The following is a 25,625-nucleotide window of genomic DNA, read 5'->3' on the forward strand; positions in this document are numbered from 1 at the left end:
AACTGGTATACTTACATCAGAATAGACATTTATTTTCAGGCATATGACTTTCTTGGTTTCTTAAGACAATGAGTAACAGCATGGTCTATCTGAGAGTTAGACATCTATGAACTTCAGCCAGGACGTCCCTCCTAGTAAAGCAAACTACTCAATAATCTTTAGGTTTATGGGTTTTATTCTCACCTGACGAGCAGCATAACTCCCTGGGGATCCTGGGTATCGCTCTATCAGTAAGGGCCGTAAGTCATGTTGCCACATATCAGAAATACTGGTACCTTCTGCAATTTGCCGAAGAGATGATGAATTCAGAATAGCTGGTTGGTGATAATTCTAAGAATTAAATAAGATTATTTATCTGTAATTTTATAATACATGTAAGACTTAGCCTGACACATTCATAATACCTTAAATCTCAAAATAAAGAATTAACTTTTATGTCATATGAAGTAAATTAAACTTCCATATTAAACTATAAAAATGGTCCCATATATCTAGCTAGCTAAACAAAAACTCAGGCAAATTATTTTAAAAAGAAAAATTACCAAGGCTTTCAATGTGAGAATTAATATCTGTATTACCTGTGTAACTTTCAATGACTTTGGTGAACAGCTTTTGTAGAATTGATGTTTAAAAAGTAACAGTCAGGCCAGGCACCAACGGCTCATGCCCACAATCCTAGCTGCTCAGGAAGCTGAGATCTGATTATCTTCATTCAAAGCTAGCCCAGATGGGCAAATTCGGAGTCTTAGCGCTAATTAACCAGCAAAAAGTTGGAAGCGGAGGTGTGGCCCAAGTGGTAGAGTGCCAACCTTGAGCAAAACCTGAGCCATAGCTCAGGACCAGAAAGTAACAGTTTTGGGTCCTTTATCTCAAAAGAAAAAAAAATCCTAATATTTAAAACACAGCCACCAACAAAACAATTTACTGCGTTAGCATAATTGCTTTAAGAGGGCAGTGTGGTGCTACTTTAACTGAATGAGCATTGTCAGAGAGTAAGACTAGCTAGATTCAAGGCTTATAGTTGCTCCATGCCCTTGGGTAGGTCTGTTAACTTCACATTTCCCCAGAAAAACTGATAAATAAATTTTATCTGCAGCTAATATTTCTCTATTATGTTAAATAAAATATACCATTAAAATTAATTTCACCTATTTAATTTTTTAATTGTACAGGGATTTGAAATCAAGGCTTCCAATTTGCTAAGTAGATATACTGTTGCTTAGACCATGTCTTCAACCCTACTAGAAAATTTAAAATACCATACTTACTAGAAAATTTAAAATCGCCTTATTGTATTATCTATTTCTGCTGGACAGCACTGACCCAGACAATTGTTGCCATTTCTTGCAACTGGACTTTGATGATTCTGTAAAACCAGCTATAAAGCAAAAGTTTTTATCTTCAGCTAATGTTATATTAATCTTAGCAATAAAATATTAATATTATATTAATCTTTAGATTCTTAGGTACATATATATTAATGGAAAATTTAAAAAACTAAATAAATCTAACATTTGACTTTGCATTTAAATATTATATAATAGATATTATAGTATATATTCCTTTTCTGCTTATGACTGATATTCTACCACTTGAGCCATGCCTCCAGTCCAGCTTTTCTACCACAGTGACTTGAACCTCAATCCTCAGATCTCAGTCTCCTGAATAGCTCGGACTACAAGCAGGAATTACCAATGTTCAGCTCATGATACCAGAAATGATGAATCATTCACTCATTACATGTTTATTAGATACTCATTGACTCATTGATGGACTTATCACTCCTTAAGGGAAACTGAATGATTCATCAGATGACTTCTTCCTTAAGGTGAATGATACTGGTGACATGAGGGCTTTGAGTTCTTTGGAATGCAAAGAACTCAAGAAATGAGGAAGCCTTGTCTGCCTTACAGTTCCTTCTGGGTCTAGTGCGAATTGTGCATATTTAAATAAATCATGCAGGTAGTTCCACTAATATGTAAACCACTTTATCTACATGGTGAAATGAGACTATGTTTATTGCCTGATTACTCATATTCTTCTCCCCTTTCAGATTGGCCCTATATCACTGTCTAATATATACTGTGCAAAAAGCACAGGCTGCTGGACCCTCTCAACTCAGCTTTCAAGTCAGCACCCATCTGCCCAGGCTAACTTCACTAACGCTGCCTCTCCTCATCTGCAAAATGAAGTTTACAGCATCCAAGATAATCAGACCTAAATGAGCTACTATGTATAAATTGCCATGTTAAATATTCCATGTTAGTTCTATTATTTCCTTTGTCAAACACTAAAAAGTTATAGTGTCAGACCTAGAAAAGATTCTTAGCACAACCTCTTGATTTATATTAGTGCAAACCAAGGTTTATGGAAACAAGCTATTTCCCAAAGCTGTAGGAGAGTTCCAGAGAAATCCATGAAAAGATTCCTGCCCTGTGGGATCTCTATGCGGCACTACTTCTACCCTGCCTTATCTCTGTACTTCCAGCTTACTGTTGACCGTTGATGCTGTGCCTGGATATATTTAAGTTTCTGTTTGTTTATTGGTGGTACATTTTAAAGTATATTTCCCTAATAAATTTGTCACTGACATCTTTGATGCCCTGAACCTCCAAGGTCTAAGTGCTTATATCTTAAAACGGCCCTTGACTAAAGAAAGTTTAAGCTAAAAGATACAACAGTAGAAATGTGAGAATGGAGACCAGAGGTTTCAGACTTGCACGGTTAAGACATTAAGTAATTATTTAATGTCTGTTTTTCACATAAGGTGTCTACTGCTAAGTTTTGAAGCTCTCTCCTGCTTCTTTCTCTCTCTCTCCAGAACTATACTGGGCTTGGTTCCGATTGAACAGTCAGTAATATTGGACAAATTCCTCAAATAAGTCATCAACAGATGAATATCTTTCTAAAACTGTCTTTGCTAAGATAGTATCTATAGAACAAAGTAAAATTTGCATTTTTGACATCAATACCAGACTGTTTACATGCATAAGCAAATATAACAATAGAAATGATAGATGATTGCCTGCTACAGGGTCCAAGAGGTGTCCTGGTTCAATGTGCGTAGACTTCATTCTTCTTGAATCTCTGCGCTTTCCACTGCTTCTATTGAGAGCTCAGTTGGCTCAGGACAGTCACAGTAGCAATCAAGAACTATTGTATCCAAGGTTGTTTGTACAATCAAAAACTATTTTACCAAACAGCTGTAGCTCCTTTCCTATTTATTGGCCATTATTATATCCCAGAAATCTAACTGGTCACTTATGTCCTGTAAAAGAAATGAAGCTCGGGCTGGGAAGGTGGCTCAGTGGTAGAGCGCTTGCCTTGCATGCCTGAGGCCCTGGGTTCGATTTCTCAGCACCACATAAGCAAACAGAAAAAAGCCGGAAGTGCGCTGTGGCTCAGGTGGTAGAGCGCTAGCCTTGAGCTGAAGAGCTGAGGGACAGCGCCCAAGCCCAGAGTTCAAGCCCCACGACCGGACCCAAAAAAAAAAAGAAAGAAAGAAATGAAGCTCATGTTTAAATGAGTGGTTTCTGGAAGCTTGAGAAAGTTTATTAAGAATTTAAGACAAAGCTGGGTGTCATTGGCTATAATTCTAGCTACTCAATAGCCTGAATCTAAAGATGGCAGTTTGAAGTCAGCCTGAGCAGCAGATTCTTAGACTCTTATCTCCAATTAACCAGGAAAAAAAAAGCCAGAAGTGGAGCTGTGACTAAAGGAAGTGATTTGGCCCTGATTTTAAGTCCCAGTACACACACAAACACATTCATGTGTGCATGTGTATACATACACATGCGCACACACACACACACACACACACACACACACACACACACACACACACCACAAAACTTAGGACAAAACAAGAACAAAAGTAATATTCCTACAACATCTTTAAATATAATAGATACTGCAGATGAAACCTGGTTAAGAAATAGCACCAAAAGAGAGAGAGAGAGAGACAGAGACAGAGAGACAGAGAGACAGAGAGAATGATATTAAGTTCAGCAGAAAGGTCCATGGATGCTCATGAACACAGACACTTGTATCTGCTGCTGCTGCTTCTTAATCTCCTGGACTTGATCATTTCATTCACACATTTCACTAAAGGGGCTCATCACTCCCAATCTGAAAGGAAAAAAAAAGCCCAACAAAATCACAGAGACACAAGCTTCCCAGCCAATAATAATAAGGGAAAACTGCACTCCATTATTTACCTAAGCCCTTCTATTTACTAAAGCCCCATATGGAAAAGCATTTGACTTCCCCATCTTAAACAGCATGCACTCAATTATAAAGGATTCTTGCTCTTATAACTCAAATATAAAATTCTATATGGAGATTAGAGAACCAAGTACTAAGAGGACAGACTTGAAAAATGGCAACTGAGCCAAAAGTGTTGAGCCCAATGGTTAAAAAGCAACCCCCAAATTATTGCAGGCTTATTTCTGTTAAAAGGCATGAGACCGTTTCTCTTGGAGTAGGGATTCTCGGAGGAATGAGACTCTGTTCCAGGCCTGGCCTTCTCTTTTCACCCAGGCAGAAAGGACAATAAGTCTGCTCCGGGTGACAAGAATCTTTCAGCTAAAAATGTGTGAACCAGAAGCATCTCCTCTCATCTAATCACACAGTGCCAGGCCAGAGGGGTTTTTAGTTACATAATTTGGGGAGTTGGCCAAGCTTGCAGAAAGAGCTGAGGTTCAAAAACCATTGAATTAAGAAAAGATCATGTAGAAGTGCAGCCAATTCAAGTTTCCACCCTACAGGAGCATACCAGACAGTCCTCAGATTAACACCTCTCCTACAATGCAAATTCAGTAAATTCAACCAGTATTCACTGAAAGTCTGTGTGTCAGATTCCACTGACATTACTAATGCAACTGGAAAAGAGTTGGAAACAGAATAACCTGATGTCTTTTTCAAATGCAAGCTGTCCTTAAAATCAGAGCAGACCAAGCTTTAAAAACAATCTGGCACCTAATCTCAGCTTCTTTATTTACTAGCTGTTTTGAAAAAGAGGTTCCTAATGTGGATATCCTAATGGATATCATAGTACTTTTTGCTTTTCTCCTTTATTATAAATAGCTCTCCAAAAATCACTGAAGTCACAACCATAAACATGAAAATAAAGAATATCTCTCAACAAGGAAGGATGATCCACCAGCCAGAAATCTGGCAAGCAAGCACACAGAGCAGGCAGGCTGCTTCCCTATTTATCCCCTATTGCAGCTGGCCCTATTCCCCTGCTCTAACTGTCTGAGCTCAGAGTCACAATCTGCTTGTGATTGGCCAGCTTGAACAGGGTAAAATGTATTTACATAAGGTGACTTTGAAATAAGATTGAAAGTATACAAGTAATCTCAAAATATACCTGCATCTATGTATGCTATTTCTTGAACAATATGAAGTATGTCTCTTTGTTTTGTCAGTCCTGGGGTTTGAACTCAGGGCTTGGGCACTGTCCCTGAGGTTCTTTTGCTCAAAGCTAGCACTCTACCACATGAGTGACAGTGTCACTTCTGGCCTTTTCTGTGTATGTGCTACCAAGGAATTGAACCCAGGGCTTTATGCATGCTAGGCAGGCACTCTACCACTAAGCCACCTTCCCAGCCCCTGAGGTATGTCTTGATTCCATCTTATCCCAAAGCAGTTCCTCTTTTCTTTAACTAGAGTCTAGTCACCAGGCCAAAACAGAAACTTTCAAGCAACACACTTTAATAGAAAAGACAGTTTTTCTCACACCCTCTACCAGCATTCAGCCCACCACTGACCTCCCTGTGTATTAGGTTGGAGTCTTCGTTATTGGGTTCAGAACAATTGAAATAAGGAGACTGGGTCTAACTGGAGCCACTTGGCCATGTAGTGGGTGACAGGGAAATGGTAGAGGCAGGGAAGTTCCATCCCCAGGTGATGAGCATGTCTGAATTACTAGAGGTAGGGGTGAGGACTTGGATGATAGGTTACTGGACTTGTCAGTCCAGTGCCTTGAACTCAGTGAGACTCTCACGTTTCCTGTGACCCCGCCCACACACACACCCTATTTAAGACCAGACCCGTGCAGGTGCCATTACACCATGCTTCATGTTTCTGGTTCCTTGAATCGCCATGGTGTCCCACTTCAGCTCCCCACTGAAGTGGATCAACTCCAACTCCAGTTGGGAGCTGATCCAGTTTGTTGGAATTGTTTTTCTGCTCTTTTTCTCCTCTCTTCCTCTCAGGGCTCAGTTTTCTAACAATGTTAAGTGTATTCAAGGTGGCTGCAGGTCTTTGTGACAAGAGTCCACCTGAAGTTGCCCACTTTCCAATAAAGACTCCCAATTTGATCTCTCAAAATATGGCTTCTCTGTTTTCTAAATTCTCTGTGACTAAATTCCCACACAACACAATCACACAGCTGGGAGAGAAGATGGCTGATAACTTAGAACAATGAAGGAGGGGAATTTTAGAATACACATGATTCCAGAAGCAGACAATATGAAATGCTGGAGAGAGCAGACAGAGCCTTCTCACCCTGAAAAAGAATCCCTAGGCTAAAGCCAAGTCTCCTGTTTGTGGTTCCTCTCTTCAAGTCTTCCCCACCATCCCTAATAAGATGAATTTTTCTACTTCAACTGTTATAATGAAGAAAAATTCTTCCAATTAAAATATACTGGGTCTCAGCTTTATAAGGGAGAAGATGTGGAAGCAACCAAAGTATTTAAGAATATTGAACAGTTTCAATAATAGACCAATGGCAATTTCATATGTTCAATGAATCTTATTGGCTTAAGGTAATATTCATAATAAACTATTAATTATCATAGGAACCTATACATTTATATCTGCAATGCAAATTCCAGGATTAAACATTTGTGTGTATTTATTTTAAAATAACTAAAATCATTGAGCCTTTACCACAATTCAGCACTATACTATGTTTTACATGAATTGTCTCACTCATTACTCGTAGAAACGAGATTAAACTGTTTCCAGTGGCTCATCCCTGTAATCCTAGCTACTCAGGAGACTGAGATCTGAGGATCACAGCTTGAAGCCATCCTGGGCAGGAAAGGCCATAAAACTCTTATCTCCAGTTAAGTACCACAAAGGCCAGAAGTGTAGCTGTGGCTCAAGTGGTAGAGTACTAGCCTTGGCCAAAAAGCTCAGAGACAGTGGCCATGTCTGAGTTCAAGCCCCAGGACAGCCACCAAAAAAAAATTTTTTTAAAGCACACACACACACACACATACACACATACACACACACACAGAAAAACCACCTAAGATTTGTATAATTATTACCTATAAAATGTGTACATGAGAGAAAAAGGAAGAGAAAAAGAGACATAGAGTAAATAAAACGGAAAAAAAAAAAAAGCCAGGCAGTGTGGCTCATGTCTATAATTCTACCTACTCTCAATCCAACCAGGCCAAAAAAAATTAGTTCAAGAGACTCAACTTCAATCAATAAGATGCTGAACATGGCGATGCACCTCTTATCTCATATAATGTATAAATGGGAGATCAGTCCAGGCTGCCCAAGACTGTACTCGAAAAACAAAAAGCATCAAGGACCAAGGATGTGGCTCAAATGGTAGAATGTGTGCCTAACATGTTAAGTCCCTGAGTTTAAACCCTAGTACCATGAGAGGGGGGGGGGGGGGAGGAAGGAAGGAAGAAGAAAGAAAGAAAGAAAGAAAGAAAGAAAGAAAGAAAGAAAGAAAGAAAGAAAGAAAGAAAGAAAGAAAGAAAGAAACCAAAAAAGTCAAAGCAATTATCACTGAATAGGATTATGTGAGGTATTAGTTTTCTTTTTAAGATATTTTTCTTCATTTTTAAAATTTTCTAGAATGGGCACATGTTGACTTCATTCTTAGGAAACTTTAAGAGAAGTAACCCTTTTTAAGTTTATTGGCATTCATATCTTTTTTAAACCAATGAAAGCCTTTTCAAAAGCCAGTAGCCCCTCACACCCAAGGGAGAACTGATTTAATGAGAGTTTAACAACTGATAGATAAGAAAGAGCCTGTACTAAAGCTGGAGAAGGTGGACAGAATTCAGGAAAAGTACTTTCAGATATGGATCGAACCTTAAGCTTCAGTAAAGAGAGATCAAGGAAAGAGGAAAATAGAATGTGAGAGAAAAGAGAAAGTGCCTAAAGCAAATGTCTTGTTTTAGAACGCTACTCAGGGTTCACCCTAACTCTGAGAGAAAAAGCAAGCTCTTCCTCTGACTCTCCAAACTGCACTCAGCCCCACATACCTGCACTACGTGGGCATGAATCCTGTCCCACTAGCCAAGATTCACCTACTTGAGAGAAAAGAATAAAAGAACAGATCAGGGATTGAGCCAAATCTTAGCTCCTCAGCTTGCTAGTATAATAGTGGTTACCTATGCTCGCCTGTTCACTGGAGATGAATTTACTCTCTTCACTGGATATTGTGAAATGGATATGTGTGTGTGTGTGGTAATTTCCCCATATATACATAAATACATATTGTGAGCCCATCTGAGAGTCTAATAGTTTATTTTTCTATGGAAATTTTGTTTCAAGGTTTTACAAAACAAAATCATTGTCATCTCTAAACACAACCATAAACTAGGGTTGATCTGCCTTTTTTTGTGTGTGGTCCTGAGGCTTGAACTCAGGGCCTGGGCACCCAAGTCCCTGAGCCTCTTTGTGCTCAAAGCTAGCACTCTACCACTTGAGCCACAGGGCCACTTGAGTTTTTTTCTGAGTAATTTATTGGAGATAGGAGTCTCACAGACTTTACTACCCAGGCTGGCCTCTAACTGTAATCCTTGGATCTCAGTTTCCTGAGTAGTTAGGTTTACAGGCATTAATCTGCTTTTGTGTATGGGTTGCAACTGAGGAAGACACACCTTTATTTCAGAACAAAGGAAATGGATTGCAAAATCCATGTTTTCTTTGCCTTGCCTCTGGACTGGCAGACTTATGTACCAGAAGCACATCTTATACTCACAAGATTAAAATTCTGGAGTCATAAAATGAAGGAAGGCATCTATTTTAGTGTGTACTGATTCATCTCCCAGCCTGCCAGGTATAGCTGTCTGCCTGGATGAGTTTTATGAAGGTCTATAGAAGGGGGTGGGGTGGGAGAGCAATCAGGAAATGTGATGGCTGTTGTCACTGACTTAGGCCATTTGCTTCATTTTCAGATGCTATTCAAAGGTATTCAGCTTCCCAATAGAACAGTGATTAGAGCCTCCTTAAAACCTCCTTAAGAACATTCCTCAGAAATTAAATTCTCATTGTTTTAAAGCTGGGTTCCAAAGCTGGCTTGACCTATAATCCTAGCTACTCAGGAAGCTGAGATCTGAGGACTGCAATTCAAAGCCAGCCTAGGCAGGAAAGGCTTTGAGACACTTTATCGTCTATTAACCAGTAAAAAGTCAAAAGTAGAGCTGTGGCTCAAGTGATGGAGCATCATCTTTGAATGAAAGAGATAAGGGACAGTGCCCAAGTCCAGAGTTCATGCCCAGGTTGTAGGTAGGGGGGAAGACAGACAAACAGAGACAGAGACAGACAGAGTGACAGAGACAGAGAATCACAAGACTTTCCTCACTCAGAGATACCATCTCTTTACAAAACATGCTTGCCAAGAATCCCTTCAGAGAGCCTTAATGGAGCAATTTCCATTTCACTTATTCCCATTCATTTAGATGTATCTTAAAGACACATTCATTCATGTGGCTGTCACATTCTGTGATTTTAATAACCCCTTCCTAATGTCTAACCAGGAAGATATTTCAAGAGAGAGGATCTGGCCTGTAATCCAATCTTCTTCTTAGCCACCATCCCACTGAACCTATGGGAATTGTTTTCTACCAGGAAATGACTTGGATTTGGTTTCCCTCTCCTCCACTAATCAGCTTCCCCTATAGGAATGGTTGGGAGGGGGAGGGTGGGAGGCAAGGAGGAAAGAGATGTCATCTTGGACCCAGAAGAAGAAGCTGGTTAAGCCAGATCCTCAGAACTTCAGTGGGATATTCATTTCATACGCATGTCGCTGAGTGGGTGTGCCCATTCAGCCATGAGCCCTGCACAAGTGTTTCAGTAAACTGGATGTGCTGACAGCTTTCAAAAGACCTGCTCAGAAACTTATATATCCCTGGACTTTGCTCCTTGTCTTAGTTGTGGTCGTGTGTGTGTGTGTGTGTGTGTGTGTGTGTGTGTGTGTGTGTGTGCGCGCGCGCGCTCTTAGCAACTTCATGATTTCAAAACTGTTGCACAAAAAAAGAAAGTCATTGTGAATCTATTTACTTCACCGAGCATTTGCAAATCTTTTTTTTTTTTTAATCCTAAATTCCTCCTGGGAAAGTTCCACTGTAAATGCATCTCTGAAGATGCATTCTGCCTTTTTAACGAGGGATTTCCTTTTTCTTTCTTTTTTTTTCAAATTAAAGCGGGACTCCAGTGAAGGTTCCAAGTCCCGAGCTACTTCGCTTCGGGGGTAAAAAAATATCCAGAAACCACCCACGTCGGTCCTGAGATGGCCGGGAAACCTCAAGCCCAGAGAGCATCCTCGGATGCTACCGGCACCCCCCACACACAGGGCGCGCCCCGCACGCACGCGGGCTCCCCGGGAGCGCGCGGACTGCCAGCGCAGCGGGGCCACCGCCCACCACCCGGACGGAGCCTGGTGACATCACCCGGCCCCCAGGACTCGGCCGAGCAGCCGGAGGCCAGCGAGGCATCCAGGCGACAAAGCAAAGCCCAGATCCCCGGGGCGCCCGGGCCGGGGATGGCAGCCGGGTCCCTAGGGGCTGAGCACAGCCCGGGGTCCCCGCACCCACCCAGAGCCGCTCAGGTACCGCGCGCACAGAAGCAGCCCCTCACCTTCGCCTCCATCCAGGAGTCCCGATCCTGACTCTGGGCTGCCGGGGCCGGGGCGGCTGCCAGGAGCAGCCGCAGCAGCAGCAGCAGCAGGTGGACGGTGCCCACGACGCGCCGGTCCCCGCCGCCTGCCATCTCCGCCAGGTCCTGTGGGCGCCGGTTCCCGGGGCCGGCGGCGGTCACGAGCCCGGGAACGCGCGCCTGTCGCCGGCTCCCTTCTCCACCCTTGGGTGGACTGCGCCCGCCTCCCCCTCGCCGCCAGCGGCCGACGGGGCACAGGCCGCAGCCGCCACCCCCTCCCCTCCTCTCACACGTCTCAGCAGCCCCGGAAGGTGGGACTGTGCTGCCCAGGGTGACTCAAGCTTCCCAGACAACAAAGACGGCCACTTCCTTGTCTTGGAGAGGAAGGAAGGAAGGAAGGAAGGAAGGAAGGAAGGAAGGAAGGAAGGAAGGAAGGAAGGAAAGAAGGAAGGAAGAAGGAAGGAAGGAAGGAAGGAAGGAAGGAAGGAAGGAAGGAAAGAAGGAGGAAGGAAGGAAGGAAGGAAGGAAGATCATTTTCACAATGATCTCCAGGGCCATGACAGGGAGTTGGAAACGGGATGGGGAGGTTCATCAGACTCCAGGGTAGGGAGGGTGGGGGTGGGGTGGTTATGCAGTGTTTTCCCAAAGTGATTTAAGAAAAGATGGTCCCAGAGTCAATTTTGCTGAAATACTCTCCACCAAGCTCTGCCCTAGTGATGCCCCCCCTTGTTTAATCTACTAATCCCATTTGCCAGATGAGGAAACAGCTCCCCTGGAGAAAGCCTGAACTACGCAGCCCACTGTTTCCTCTGTTCACAGTGCATGCTTACATTTTTTTCCTCTTTTCTCACAACTAGTTGATCTTCGTTTCTAAGAGACTCTCAGATTGAGAAATTTGGTTGAAGTAGTTAATCTGAAATAAATGAGATCTAAAATATCGCAGTGATTCTCTAATGCATGCCTCCAAAAGGAAAAGCAAAAACAAACATCCAGTTGGTCCTTTATGTCCATGGATTCTGTATCTCTGGAATTCAACCAACCACACTTGGAAAATATTCAGAGTAAAAAATGGGGTATGGTGGCTCACCCTTGTCATCCTACTACTAGTGGAGGTGGCTAAATTAAGAGAATCAAAGTCCAAGCAGGCCAGGCAAAAGGAAAGTCCTTCTGTTAAAAAAAAAAAAAAGGCAGGAGTGCTGCTCAGAAGGGCTGCATAGCTCATGTGAAACCCTGAGTTCAAAACCCCAGTACCACCAAAGAAAGAAAAAAGCTGAATCTGTACTGAACATACACAGACTTTTTGTCAAAAATCCTTCAACAATAGTGTGTAACAACTACTTGCACAGTATTTGTATCACATTAGATATTATATTTCATAGATTATTTAAAGTGTATGGGAGGATGTATATAAGTCATTTGGAGATGTTACATCATTGTATGCTAAGTTGGGCATCCATGAGTTTTGGTATGGAGAAGATGACGTGGAACCAATCCTCTACAAATACTGAGTGTACTTGTTACAACAGTTAGTGTTATACAGATATCCTATTTTTAAAAAACAGAGCTGTGGATGTTGTTCCACTAGTGATAGAGCATTTGCCTAGCATCTGCAAGGCCTGGGGCTCAAGTCTAGAACCACAAAAATAGAAAAACAATTTATCTGTAGGTGTCTGACCTAACAAATACTTCATCTTCTTTTACGTTCCTTGATCCGTCTTGAGTCATCTCCTAGTAACAGAGTTCCCAGGAAAGTCACAACAAGGACAGTGAAACAGAACCATTTCCTAAGGATCAAATTTGAAGGTAATGGATAGAATCTGCCAGAAAGCCTACCCACTCTTGCCTTCCTAGCTACAAGCCTAGCAACTTATTAAGAGTCAGGGCTGGCCTAGGGACTCACTGTTCTGCCCCCCTCTGGAGCCACAAGGAAAGACAAGGTGGAAGTTTCTCTTGTGCTTCTGTTTAAAATTGCTAGCTCTCCCATCTGACAGTTTTTGAATAACAACTTAACTATCCAGGGTTAAATGTTAAATAGCTTCTTTTATTACTCCAGATACTATTCTGATAATCTGGCCAGTTCAAAAGTTTCTATTGATTCAATAGAAAGAAAAAAGAACAGCTCTCACGTGTCTCTATGTATCTCTTTTCTTCCTGCTGAGCCAGCCTTGAAATGCTGAGGCTCCTGGGTGGCTAAGTAATAAAGAATGTTTTCTTACCCTGTTATCTCCTGTAAGAAAAGAGAGGTGAAAAAAAAAACTAAATAGGTGAGCTATATTATCATGTTAAGTATGAGCAATTTAAAATAACAAATATAGGAATGCGTAAGGTAACATGCTAACACATAATTTGATGATGATTTTCATCCCCTAAAGGTCTCCATTTTCAGTTATATTTCAGTCAGAAAAATGCTGTTGCAGTTTGACATGGACAGGAAGCAGACTCAGACAGTTTAGCAAGCAGGATGTGTATTAGGGAGTGCCCTTGGGACTAGGCCCTGTGGGAAGAAGAAACTGGACCTGGCTGAGGGAGAAGTTAGCTGAGAAGTGGGATCCACAGCCTCACAAAGCCCCGTAGGGAGCCTTGGAGCTGAAATAGCTGTCATAATTATCCTATGATTGTCCAGAATGACTGGGCCTTTATCCCTTCTCCCCTTCGCTCCCTCCCCCCACCTTCATGCAAGGACTTCCTACAAATGGCCTGTACTCCAACAGTTCTTGCCTGAAGGGAGATCTGACCAGCACATCTGTCTGTACCTATCATACAGGACAGATCTCATTCCAACCCAAAACACCTCACATAGTGAAGCTTATTTAAATCCATTTTTTATTTTTTAATTCCATATGGGATTTTGTAACAACTTCTATAAATCTACAAGTCTAGGACAATACAAGTATCCTTATCTTCCTTATTCACATTTTTCTGATCCATTAAATATCCATCTTCTACTTTCTTTCCCTCAAGTCTTCCTATGGAAGATTACTAATAACTTTCGCATTTTAATTCAAGTTCCAGATGCTAATTTTAATCATAGAGCAAGGAGGCAGTTGTATATGCAATAATAATATGGATCACAAAAGTATGGGTATGACACTCATGACACTTCAGTATAGTATGAATTCAATACAGTAATATAAAAGGCATGATGGACCAACCTACCAAAAAAAAAGTCATTCCCCATCAAGCTCCCATGACTTGAAGCACACTTCCATCTTGAAAATGACATTGTAACTCTAAAGCAAGAATGACCCAAAGGTGCTATTAAACAAGCAGTTCTCAAAGTGTGGGCTGTGGAACCCCTGGGGATTTCCTGACGCCCTTGAGGATGTCTCCAAAATCAAATTAATTTTTATAATAAATCAAAACAAGCCAAGTGCCATTGGCTCATGCTTGTAATCCTAGCTCCTCATGAAACTGAGGTTTAAAGCCAGTCTGGGCAGAAAAACAGAAAAGACTCCATCTCCAAAATAGTCAACAAAAAGCTAGCTCTAAGCTGAAGGAGTATCAAGGCCCTGAGTTCAAATTCCAGTATCACCAAAACAAACCCAAAATCAAAGTAAGCTGGGCCTTGGTGGCTCCTGCCTGTAATCCTAGCTACTCAGGAGGCTAAGATCTAAGGATCATGGTTCAAAGCCAGACCAGGCAGGAAAGTCCAATTAACCACCAAAAAACTGGAAGTGGCACTGTGACTCAAAATGGTGGAGTGCTAGTCTTGAGCAAAAAAGCCCAAGGACAGTGCCCAGGTCCTGAGTTCAAGACCCATGAGCAATACCTCCCCCCCAAAATAATACATTATATATATATATATATATATATATATATATATATATATGTCTTGTTTTCTGGCCATATTGACATTTCACTAATGCTGCAGAAACAATGAGGGATAACAACACTCTGGTTTTGTTTGTTGTTGTTGTTGTTGTTTTGTATATGTGTGTAAGAGAGAAAGAGAAAGAGAGAGTCAGGGACACTTGTGGCTATGTATTCTTCATGCGCTGAAGAAAAAGATAGAAAATAAAAACAGCCAGTTCCACTTAAGAATTAGTTGATACAGGGCTGGGATGTAGCTCAGTGGCAAAGCGCTTGCCTAGCAAGTGCGACGTCCTGGGTTCGATCCCCAGTACCAAAAAAGAAAAGACAAAAAAAAATACAGTTAAAAAAAAAAAAAGAATTAGTTGATACAGTAATAAAAATATTTTTATTAATTTCAGCCCCTGAGGCAGATATTTTTAATAGCTTCATTGAGCTATAATCCAAATACATTAAATGATGCATATTTAAGCACATGACACAATGAATTTAAACACACATAAATACTTATGAAGCCACAATCAAAAAAAAATGAATATATTTGCAACCTCCAAAGTTTTTTTCCTTTGTAAGCTTTCCTTCTAGCTTCCAGTTTTCTTTTAGTTTCTTCTTTTACCCATTCATTATTTATATTATATTATTTATTTTTCAGACAATTGAGGATTTCCCTAACTTTTTGTTACTGGTTTCAAATTTAATTCTGTAATGGTCAGGGCTTGCAAAGATGAGCCTTTATCCATTTTTTTGAGAATTGTCTTATTCTCAAAATATAATTCATCTTAGTATATGTTCCCTGTGCATGTAGAAAGCAAGTATATTCTATTGTTATTAGGTGAAGTGCTCTGTGTCAAATAGGTCAAGGTGGCAGATAGTGTTGTCTGCATCTTCCATTTAAAAAAATTGATCTTCTGACTATTCATTCTATTGATTACAAAGGTGGTATTGGAATCTCTAATTATAATCATAAAAAACTTTCATTTCAATCAATTTTCATATTATCTCTAAGCTTTCTTAATAAGTGTATAAATGTTTAAGACTGCAATTTAAAAAAGAATTAACCCAACTTAAGAGATCAGAGCATATGTGCTTTGAAAAATCATTGATCCCTTTGCAATTATAAAACAGTTCTTTTTGTACTTGGTTGTATTCTTGTTTTGAAGCATAATTTCCTCTAACATTTTGACTTTCTCTCACACTAATGTAATTAATTAAAACTCCAACTTTTTTGTTGTTGGTACTAGACTTTGAACTCAGGGACTTGTGCTGACGAGGCAGGCACTTGCTAGGCAAGTGCTCTACCACTTGAGCCACACTGACAGCACTTTTTTGTACTTGTTAATTTCAAAATAGAGTCTTGTTTTATGTCTGAGCCAGCCTGGACTGCTATTCTCCTTTTGGTGCTTCCCTGAGTCACCAAGATGACAGCAGCATGCCATGGTACCCAGCCATTAGTCAAGATGTATCTCAAGAACTGCTTTTATCTAGACTAAATCAATCCCCTTTCTCTGCCTCCCAATAACTAGGACTACATACTTGAGCTGTTGTGACCAGCTTCTTTAAATATTTACTCTCCTCATTGTCCCTCCCTTCATACATGTATTCTTTTGAGGACTCCAAATGTGTGCATATTAAGGTGTTTGCAGTTTTCCTGAAGAGCACTGGTCTCTGTTTACTTTTTATTTTTTTATTTGTCTCTTTCATTTATATGTTATTTCTAGGTCTTTAAGTTTACCTTTTTTTGCAGAACCTAACCTTTTTTAATTTTTAAATTCTTTCTTTCTTTCTTTGTCGTAAAGGTGATGTACAGAGGGGTTACAGTTACATAAGTAAGGAAATGAGCAGAACCTAATCTTTTATTAGCCACAATTCTTTCCCTCACAGGTATGGTTTTACATGTTTTATTTAGATCTTATTTATATAGTTTGTTTTTCCCTGCATATCTATGTTTCCAACAACTGTTTTTCCTTGTCTTCTCATTTATCATCTTTGCCATTTCTTTGTCTTTTTCTTTTTTAAATTATTTTTTGCTATTAGAAAGGTGATACATAGAGGGATTACAGTTACATAAGTCAGATAATGAGTACATTTCCCTTTGTCGCCCCTTCCTTTGCTCTCTCAGTTTTTCCTTCCCATTCCCACCCACAAGTTGTATAGTTCACTTTAGTGTGCAGAGTACCGTTGCTGCATTGTTCACCCTTTGTCCTTCCACTTCTCCACTTCCCCTTACACTCCCAAAGACATAAACAAACAAACCAAAACATAAAGGAAAAAAACAGCAAAAAAGACAAAAAAGAAAACCTTCTGTTTTCATTTCCTAGAGTTCATGTCACTAATTTTTTCAAATTAACAAACTGTAATTGTTTTCCCAATGACACATTTTTATTAACACATCCATCTTACGCTGTAACCAACAGTAGCAGTATACATGAAATCAGAGAAAATAAATTAAAAATCCATAGCATGGGTAAGGAGGCTGTAGTTCCGAGCACAGTTGAGTTCCCAGCAATATAAGGAGGCTCCAGTGTTTCTTTGTAAGAATACCTGCCAGCAAGGTTCAAGTAAGGTGGTTGGTTGGTCTATAGTCAGTCTTGAAACCGTTCTGTTTTGTTTAGAATAGTCATCATTGTCCTGCAATAGGCAGAGCTATCATGTCGGAGAAAAATGAGGGGGGAAAACCACAGAGACATCATGAGCTTCAAATACAGCATTCAAAGGTAATTGGCGTAGTGGTGCCTGGGGAAGGAGAGAAGGGGTAACGCTCCAGGATTCGACGTCTTCCTTTGAGGGTGGGGATGTACCAGCCTTTATTTTTTTCCATGGATCTCTACCAAGGAGTTGTAGGACTGCTGTGCTCTTGTCAGGCTATATTGAGATTTGTTGGCTCGAAACTGCACCTGTGCTTTCCCCTTCACCAGTGTGGTGCTGATCATCATGATCAGATGCACATAGACATTGCGCCTTTCTGTTCCTCTCCTAAGAGTATCCTCCTTCGGTCTCACTTATGTGTGAATCCCGAAAGACCTGTATAATTTGTTCTGTGCCAATATTTTAGATCCAGTTTCCACAGGAGCAAAAACAGGTGCTGTTTGTCTCCCTGAGCTTGGCTTACCTCACTGAATAAGACCTGTTCTAGGTCCATCCATTTCCCTGCATATGACATAATAATATTCTTTCTAATGGCTGTGTAAAATTCCATTGTATATAGGTACCACGTTTTTTGGATCCATTCATCTATTTTAGGGCATCTGGGCTGTTTCCATATCTTGGCTATTGTGAATAGTGCAGCAATGAACATGGATGTGCAGGTGTCTTCATGGTTTCCTGGCTTGTGATGTTCTGGGTACATGCTCAGGAGCGGTGGTGGGGTCATATAGAGGATCTATGATTAGTTAGTTTTTTGTTTGTTTGGTTTTTTTGGTTGTGGGGCCTGAACTCTCGGCCTGTGCACTGTCCCTCAGCTCTTCAGCTCAAGGCTAGCGCTCTTCCACTTGAGCCACAGCACCACTTCTGGCTTTTTCTGCTTATGTGGGGCTAAGGAATTGAACCCAGGGCCTCATGCATGCAAGGCAAGCACTCTACCACTGAGCCACCTTCCCAGCCCCTTCATGTTTTTGAGGAACCTCCAGACTGCTGACCAGAGTGGTAGTAATAGTTTACATGTCAACCAAAAGTGCAATAGGATTCTTTCTCTACTACATCCCCTGCTGTTCAAATTCACAATGTTGGCCAATCTAACTGAGGTGAAGTGGAATCTAAGAATTGCTTAGACTCGCATTTCTTTCATGGCCAAGGATGATGAACATTTCCTTATGTGTGTCTTTGCCATTCTTACCTCTTCCTCTGAGAAGTCTCTCCTTAGCTCTTTTGTCCAGTTAGTAATTGGTTTATTAGTTTGGGGAATGGTTGTCTTCTTGAGCTCTCTGTGTATCTTGGACATTATTCCTTTGTCTGATGTATTGTTGGTAAAGATCTCCCAGTCTGTTGGCTGTTCTCTAATTTAGTAACTATGTCCTTTGGTGTACAGAAACTTTTTAATTTAGTGTAATTCCATCTCTCTCTCTCTGCTGTGCCCTGGGACCCTTTTCAAAAAGTTTCTGCCTTTGCCTATGAATTCTAATGTTGCTTCCTCTTAGATTAATTTCAGAGTTTCAGATCTGACTTTGATCTACTTTGAGTTGATATGTGTTCATGGTGAAAAACAGGAATCCACTTTTAGCTTTCTGCATATGGATGCCCAGTTTTCCTAACACCAATTATTGTGCGTCTTTGGCTCCCTTATCAAATATCAGATAACTGGTTTTAAGTATCAGATAAATGGTTTTATTTCTGGGTCTTCTAGTCTGTTACATTGACTTTCAGGTCTATTTTTGTGCCAATACCTGTTTCTGTTATTGTAGCTCGATAGTAGGGTTTGAGGTTGGGGATTATGATACTACCTGCATTTCTTTCTTTTTTTTTGTCTAGAATTGTTTTGGCTATTTGAGGTCTTTTGTTGTTCCATATGAATTTTTGGCTTTTCAGGATTTTTATGGTGATTGCATTGAATTTGTAGATCATTTTTGTCACTATGGCCATTTTTACAATATTAATTCTGCCTATCTGTGAACGGTCTTCCCATTTCCTGATGTCATTCTTGGGGTTTTTTTAAGTGTTTTTTCACCTTTGGGGCTTGAACTCTGGGCCTGGCACTGTCTCTTAGCTCTTCATGCTAGCATTCTACCACTTGAGCCATAGTGCCATTTCCGGATTTCTGGTGGTTAATTGGAGATAAGAGTCTCACGGGGAGGGGGGGGGGGGGCGGGTGTTAGCCCAGTGGAAGGGCGCCTGACCGGCGAGCGCAAGGCCCTGGGTTCGATCTTCAGCCCTGGAAAAAAAAAAATGCTACAAAAGAATCTCACGGATGTTCTTGCCCCAGCTGGCTTTGAACCGTGATCCTCAGATCTCAGCCTCCTGAGTAGCTAGGATTATAGTGGTGCCTGGCTTGTTCAAATTTGTATAGTTTTTGCTGTAAAAGTATTTTGCTTCTTTAGTTAGGTTTATTCCTAGATATTTTTTTAGGCTATTGCAAATGTAATTGTTTTCCAGATTTCCCTCTCTGCTTGTGTGTTGTTGGTATAGAAAGGCTACTGATTTTTGTGGGTTAATTTTGTATCCTGCTACTTTGCCAGAGTTATCAAGAAGCTCTAAGGAGATTAGAGATGGAGTCTTTGGGGGTCTATATCTTTTTCTCTACTGATTGTTTTTCTCCTCTTTGGGATTTACATTCCTGTTTCTTTGCATATCGGGTAGCTTTTTAATACATATCACACACTGTGAATGAGTGCTGGGGAATTTTTTGTGTGTTCCTCTAGTATCCTTAATTTTCAAATAGGACAGAGTTGATTGAGCTAGAAACAGTTTTATCCTTGGGAAATTGGCTTTTAATTTCTGCTAGGCTATGGCAGAACTGCCTGTAATCCAGAACTAAACTGATCCACTACTGAGAGTAACACTGTCCTGAGAATTTCAATATTTCCCCTTTCCATTTTTCACTATGACTGATGGAAACAAAATATTCCCAACAATATCTGTGTTCCAACACTGGTTATTTCTGCTCTTTTTCATAGCTCTTTCTGTACTTCAGCAGCATCCTCAAATGTGTTGGTCAGTGATAGGCTGGAGACATGTAGAGTACTCTCACTGATTTCTAAAGCTCTCTCTCTCTGTCGCTCTTTCTGTGTGTGTGTGTGTGTGTGTGTGTGTGTGTCTGTCTGTCTGTCTGTCTGTCTATCTGTCTCCGTAGAATTCTCTCTTCTAACTTTCTTCTGACCTTCCCTTGTTTTCAACTGTCTTCATCTTATGGAAACCACGTGATGTTCTCTGGAATCCCCCAAACCTCTCCGCCTCCTGGACTCTCTCAGCAAAGTGAGCTAAGGGGAACATCGGGCTCCTTTCCTTTCTTTTCCTTTTGTCATGCGTCTCCTGAGACACAGGCCTTCCAATAGCTGCATATCACGTCATATAATTTTTTGAAGGATGAAAAGCTTATCAAGATTGATCTTAACTGGAAGCTTAAAGCGATAGTGTGTGGTTTTTTTCTGTTTGAAATTACTAAAGAGAGGAACAAATAGGGGTCTGCTGCCAAACACTAAAGGGCAATTGTCATCTCATGGGAAAGAGGTGTTCCATGCTTTGAGTTGCAGGGAAAACTATTCGTTGTTCATGAAACTCAACTTTTAATTAAAAAAACAATAGCTGATAGATGATGGGTATTCAGACTTGGATGTCTGGCAGACGTTCATTTGAGAATGAATAGACTGTGTCTATGCCTTCAAGGAAAATGACAACTTTTGTTGCCAATGATAAAATTGGATCTTTTCAGGGAAAATTGGATTTGGTAAACCTGTATGTTCTACTATAAACTCGATAGTTTCCCATTAAATAGTATTTTTTCCCTGATGAAATAAATGGTGTTAATAAATGTGTCTATTATATGTAATAAAGCATCCAACATCTGGAATATCTGAATAATTCAGTGATTTGACATTTTTCAAATTCTCAATTCTTTTTTTTTTGGGGGGGGGGTCCGGTCATGGGGCCTGAACTCTGGGCCTGGGCGCTGTCCCTCAGCCTTCAGCTTAAGGCTAGCGCTCTACCACTTGAGCCATAGCGCCACTTCCGGCTTTTTTCTTTTTTTGCTTATGTGGTGCTGAGGAATCAAACCCAGGACCTCAGGCATGCGAGGCAAGTGCTCTACCACTGAGCCACTTTCCCAGCCCCAAATTCTCAATTCTTTATGATACAAAAACACAAAGAAAAAAGATCCACTCAAAGTATATGTGAGAATACTTTTCATGCAATACTATGATTTTAATGTGATAGAGTAAAAGCATTTACTCACATGGTTTTAGACTCTAAATTCAACTGACACTTAGGACACTAATATATTATGTGTTTCAATTTGATAACAAAGATGATCAACAATGATGTGAAAGGGCTGTCCCCTTTTCCTACTAGATGTCTGTGTGAGGCCAACTTTTATTTATATACTTAAATAAAAATAACATTATAATAGACCAAATGTATGAGTATCTAGCTGTCTTCTAAGAGGTTAGACATTAAAGAACTTTAAAAAAGAATAGGCAACAGTGCCAATGTTTTTATGGAAATCTTTTTATTAAAAAAAATTTTAGGGGCTGGGAAGGTGGCGCAGTGGTAGAGCGCTTGCCTTGCATGCATGAGGCCCTGGGTTCAATTCCTCAGCACCACATAAGCAAAAAGAAAAAGGCCGGAAGTGGCGTTGTGGCTCAAGTGATAGAGCGCTAGCCTTGAGCTAAAGAGCTGAGGGACAGCACCCGGGCCCAGAGTTCAGGTCCCACGACGGGAGACAAACAAACAAACAAAAATTTAGTGTTTTCAGGGCTGAAGATGGTAGCTCAATTATGTAATCCGAGCTAGTAGAGAGGAAAACATGGGGAGGATTGAAGTTTGAGGCCAACCAGAAGAAAAACTTACCTAGGCTTCAATCAGTAACTGAGTGTAATAGGTGGTTCATACTTGTAATTCCAGCAACATAGAAGGTACAGATAGGAAGATTGAGATCTGAGGCCAGTCAAGGCAAAAATTTGAGACTAAAAACCAACTAAAGCAAAACAGAACTGGGGACATAGCTCACATGTTAGAGCACCTGCCTAGAAAGAATGAGAGCCTCAGTTCAAATCCCAATATCACAAAAAGCAAAAGAAAAGGAAAGAAGTCATGTTTTCATAAAAAATGTGAAATGCATTTATTGATTTTTCTTCATATCTTTAGTTGTACAAAGGGGATTCAATTCAACAAATCAGTTTGTAAGTTCAATGTATTTTTTCAATGTCATCTCTCCTATCCTTCCCCATCTTTCCAAACCCCATCTATTTACTGATTTTTAAATAAATCGATAATTAAATATTTATAAAATGCTTTTTATTTTCAGTACAATATATAGACAGATATAATCCACATAAATGAAAGCTAATAGCGATCCTGAATAATGATCATTAATGTAGAGTCCTAAGACCACAACATTTGAGAAAAGCTTTGTTAAATCTCGTTTACCTAGGAGATATAATAGATTATGCTGATGGCTCTAGCTATAGATACACATTGGAATTATTTCAAAGGCTTTTTTAAACAATAGAGATGTCTTCTGTGTGGTCTGCATACTGGATTGCTTAAAAGCTCCCCAGGTGATTCTAATGTGGAGCCACATACTGTGGTAAGCCACATAGTGAGAAATGCATTAGTGAAAGTCACATAATCAGTTTGTAGTTATTTTGTAAGGCCCTGAGAGTAAGAGTAAAAAGATCAGGAAAGTGGGCCAGTACTAGACAAATTTTTAAGCAGCTTAGATTGAAAACTCTTTACATAATCCTCTACTTTCCCTGCCTAATTTTGCCCCTACAAGCCTGAAACTGACACATCCCACCCTTTGCTCATTTATTATTCACAGAAAATTAGAGACTCCCAGTTTATCCCTGTCCAAATCTGCCTGCCACTCTTTTTCAAAAATGATGTGAAAAATCAGTTTTGCTCCTATAGATTTTTTTTTTTAAATCACAGGAATCCAGATTTCCTATAAATTTTCTCAACTCCTTTCACATGATTAGAGGTTAGATTAAATAGCAATAAAGTTAGGGGGGAGAAAGGTCTCCTTTACTCCTTTGATATTTCTGGCCTTCTTCCTTCTCAGCCTTTTAGAATAATACTCACTCTCTTCTCAGGGAGAGAAAGGGACAGTCTCCATAAACTAGTTCCTTTCACCAACATGAATCTTTTACCCCTTTACTAATTTTGTACTGTTGTTGTTGTTGTTGTTTTTCTAAAATAAAATCAGTTTTTCTCTGAGACTTCTGAAAAAAAAAATTCAGGAGCCAAATATCTGCACTCAAGGAGATGGGCACAGAAAGATAAAAGATGAAGAAGCAAAGAAAAGCCTCTCTATTTGAAGAATAGGCCGTTCTGAACTATGCAACAAAAATGACTGTATGTGAAATTTCAATCAACTGTTTATAAGGAATAAGCATACACATAGTCCAAGTACATACACACACACACACACACTTACACATTAGTCTAAGTATGTGTATATACATCTATGTATATGCATGCTGACTTTTCAGTTAAGAAATTCCACCTATATTGTTACGAATTTCTTTATCTTTTGAGATCAAATGACAGAACCAAGAGCTAACAGCTCACTTCTGTAATCCTAGCTATTCAGATGGCTGACATTTGCAGATCAAGGTTTGAAGCCAACCCCAGCTGGAAAGCCTATGAGACTTCTATCTGCAAATAACGACCTAAAAGCCAGAAATGGTGAGTGGCTCAAGTGGTAGAGCACCAGCTTTGAGTGGAAAAACTAAAGGATAGCTCCCAGTCCTGATTTCAAGCCCCAGTTCTAGCACAAAAATAAATAAATAAGTAAAATGACAAAGCATCAATTTCTGTAATAGATTTATGTTAGTATCTGAAAGACAAACTGTGTTATTTCAAGAATATTGTCCATGGCTGGGAAGTTGGCTCAGTGGTAGAAGTGCTTGCCTTGCATGCCTGAGGCCCTGGGTTTGATTCCTCAGCACCACATAAGCAAAAGGAAAAAAGCCGGAAGTGGTGCTGTGGCTCAAGTGGTGGAGCGCTAGCCTTGAGCTGAAGAGCTGAGGGACAGCGCCCAGGCCCAGAGTTCAGGCCCCACGACCGGACCCAAAAAAAAAAAAAGAATATTGTCCATTTAGAATTATAAGCAAGAGTTTTATGAGGTGATTGAAAGTCTTATCAGGAAAATTGCGTGTGTCAATAATAGTGTGTTTCTAAAGACTATTTAATTCTATGCATTAGTATATTAGTAATATTATTATCATTGTCAATAACAATAAAAATTAAGGCAAAGGAAATTAAGTAATGTGTCAAGGGCCAAACAAAGCTGATTTAACTCTACTTTTAGGCTGTTTTCCATTGCTATAACAAAATACCTGAATCTAGCTCATAAAGAAAGCTGAAGTTAGTAAGTTTAACTCATAGTCCAATGGAGCTGGTGCTGGCAGGGCCCTCCACCTAACTTCATTACATCATGTTGATTGCCTTGATAGTAGAAGCTTACCTGAAAGAGAGATCACATTCAAAAGCATCAAACAAAAAACAAACAAGACTCTACCCTGATCACATTAATTCCTCCCCAGAGTACTCCTCTCAATGACCTTTATCATCTTCTACCAAGACTCATATTGCACACTGGTGACCAAAATTCCAATACGTGAACCCTTGTGGGGACAAACCAAAGCAATTCTATAGCCATTTATAGTTTCAAGGGAGAATTCTAAGTAGCCCTTAAAATCTAAAGTCCAATATGCTATGGTAAGTTTTCACTAAAGGGAAAACTAGACACTTCTGAACTGATTTTATTTCCAGATTCTTAGCAGAATATTCCCTTTTTCATTGCTTGCTTTCCTTTAATCAGATGTCCATCAAGTGTATAAGGAAAGGGAAAGATTTTTTTCAAAATAATACCAAACTATAAATTAACATTATCTAGAGGCAATACTGAGGCATTCGGTTCTTTTGCCTTGGAATCATTTGCAAATTCTCTAAGTGTTATATCCCATTTATCTATGTTCTAATTGTGAAGTTTTTCTACTGAAAAAATGGTCTCTCTCTCAATCTTGTAATCTTGGATTGATATAAACTATGATTGTTAATTAGTAACTTTCTAAAAGACCACTCTAAGTAAAATTTTGAAATCATAACTCCACCTCCATCCCAATGCTCAATTTTTTTTTTTGTTTTTGTTTTTGTTTTTTGGCGGTCATGGGGCTTGAACTCTGGGCCTACGTGCTGTCCCTCAGCTCTTCAGCTCAAGGCTAGTGCTCTACCACTTGAGTCATAGCACCACTTCTGGTTTCCTGGTGGTTAACTGAAGATATGAGTCTCACAGACTTTCCTGCCCA

At 40.1% G+C, this 25,625-nt stretch overlaps 1 protein-coding gene across 1 annotated transcript in view; it reads right to left on the reverse strand.

Annotated features, from left to right (window-relative positions):
- The window catches only part of Qpct (glutaminyl-peptide cyclotransferase), a 37,503-nt gene extending 19,906 nt beyond the window's left edge, over positions 1-17,597 (reverse strand). The window contains exons 1-4 of the mRNA XM_042675457.1: positions 17,496-17,597; positions 13,074-13,084; positions 10,840-11,179; positions 184-330 (exon numbers count right to left, since the gene is read on the reverse strand). Of these exons, the coding sequence (XP_042531391.1) occupies positions 184-330; positions 10,840-11,179; positions 13,074-13,084; positions 17,496-17,597 (600 nt within the window). The remainder of the gene's footprint in view (positions 1-183; positions 331-10,839; positions 11,180-13,073; positions 13,085-17,495) is intronic.
- Between the last annotated feature and the right edge of the window lie 8,028 nt (positions 17,598-25,625).

Source organism: Dipodomys spectabilis, unplaced genomic scaffold (genome assembly GCF_019054845.1).
Source record: "Dipodomys spectabilis isolate Male_0828 unplaced genomic scaffold, ASM1905484v1 ptg000026l, whole genome shotgun sequence".
NCBI classification, from domain to species: domain Eukaryota; kingdom Metazoa; phylum Chordata; class Mammalia; order Rodentia; family Heteromyidae; genus Dipodomys; species Dipodomys spectabilis.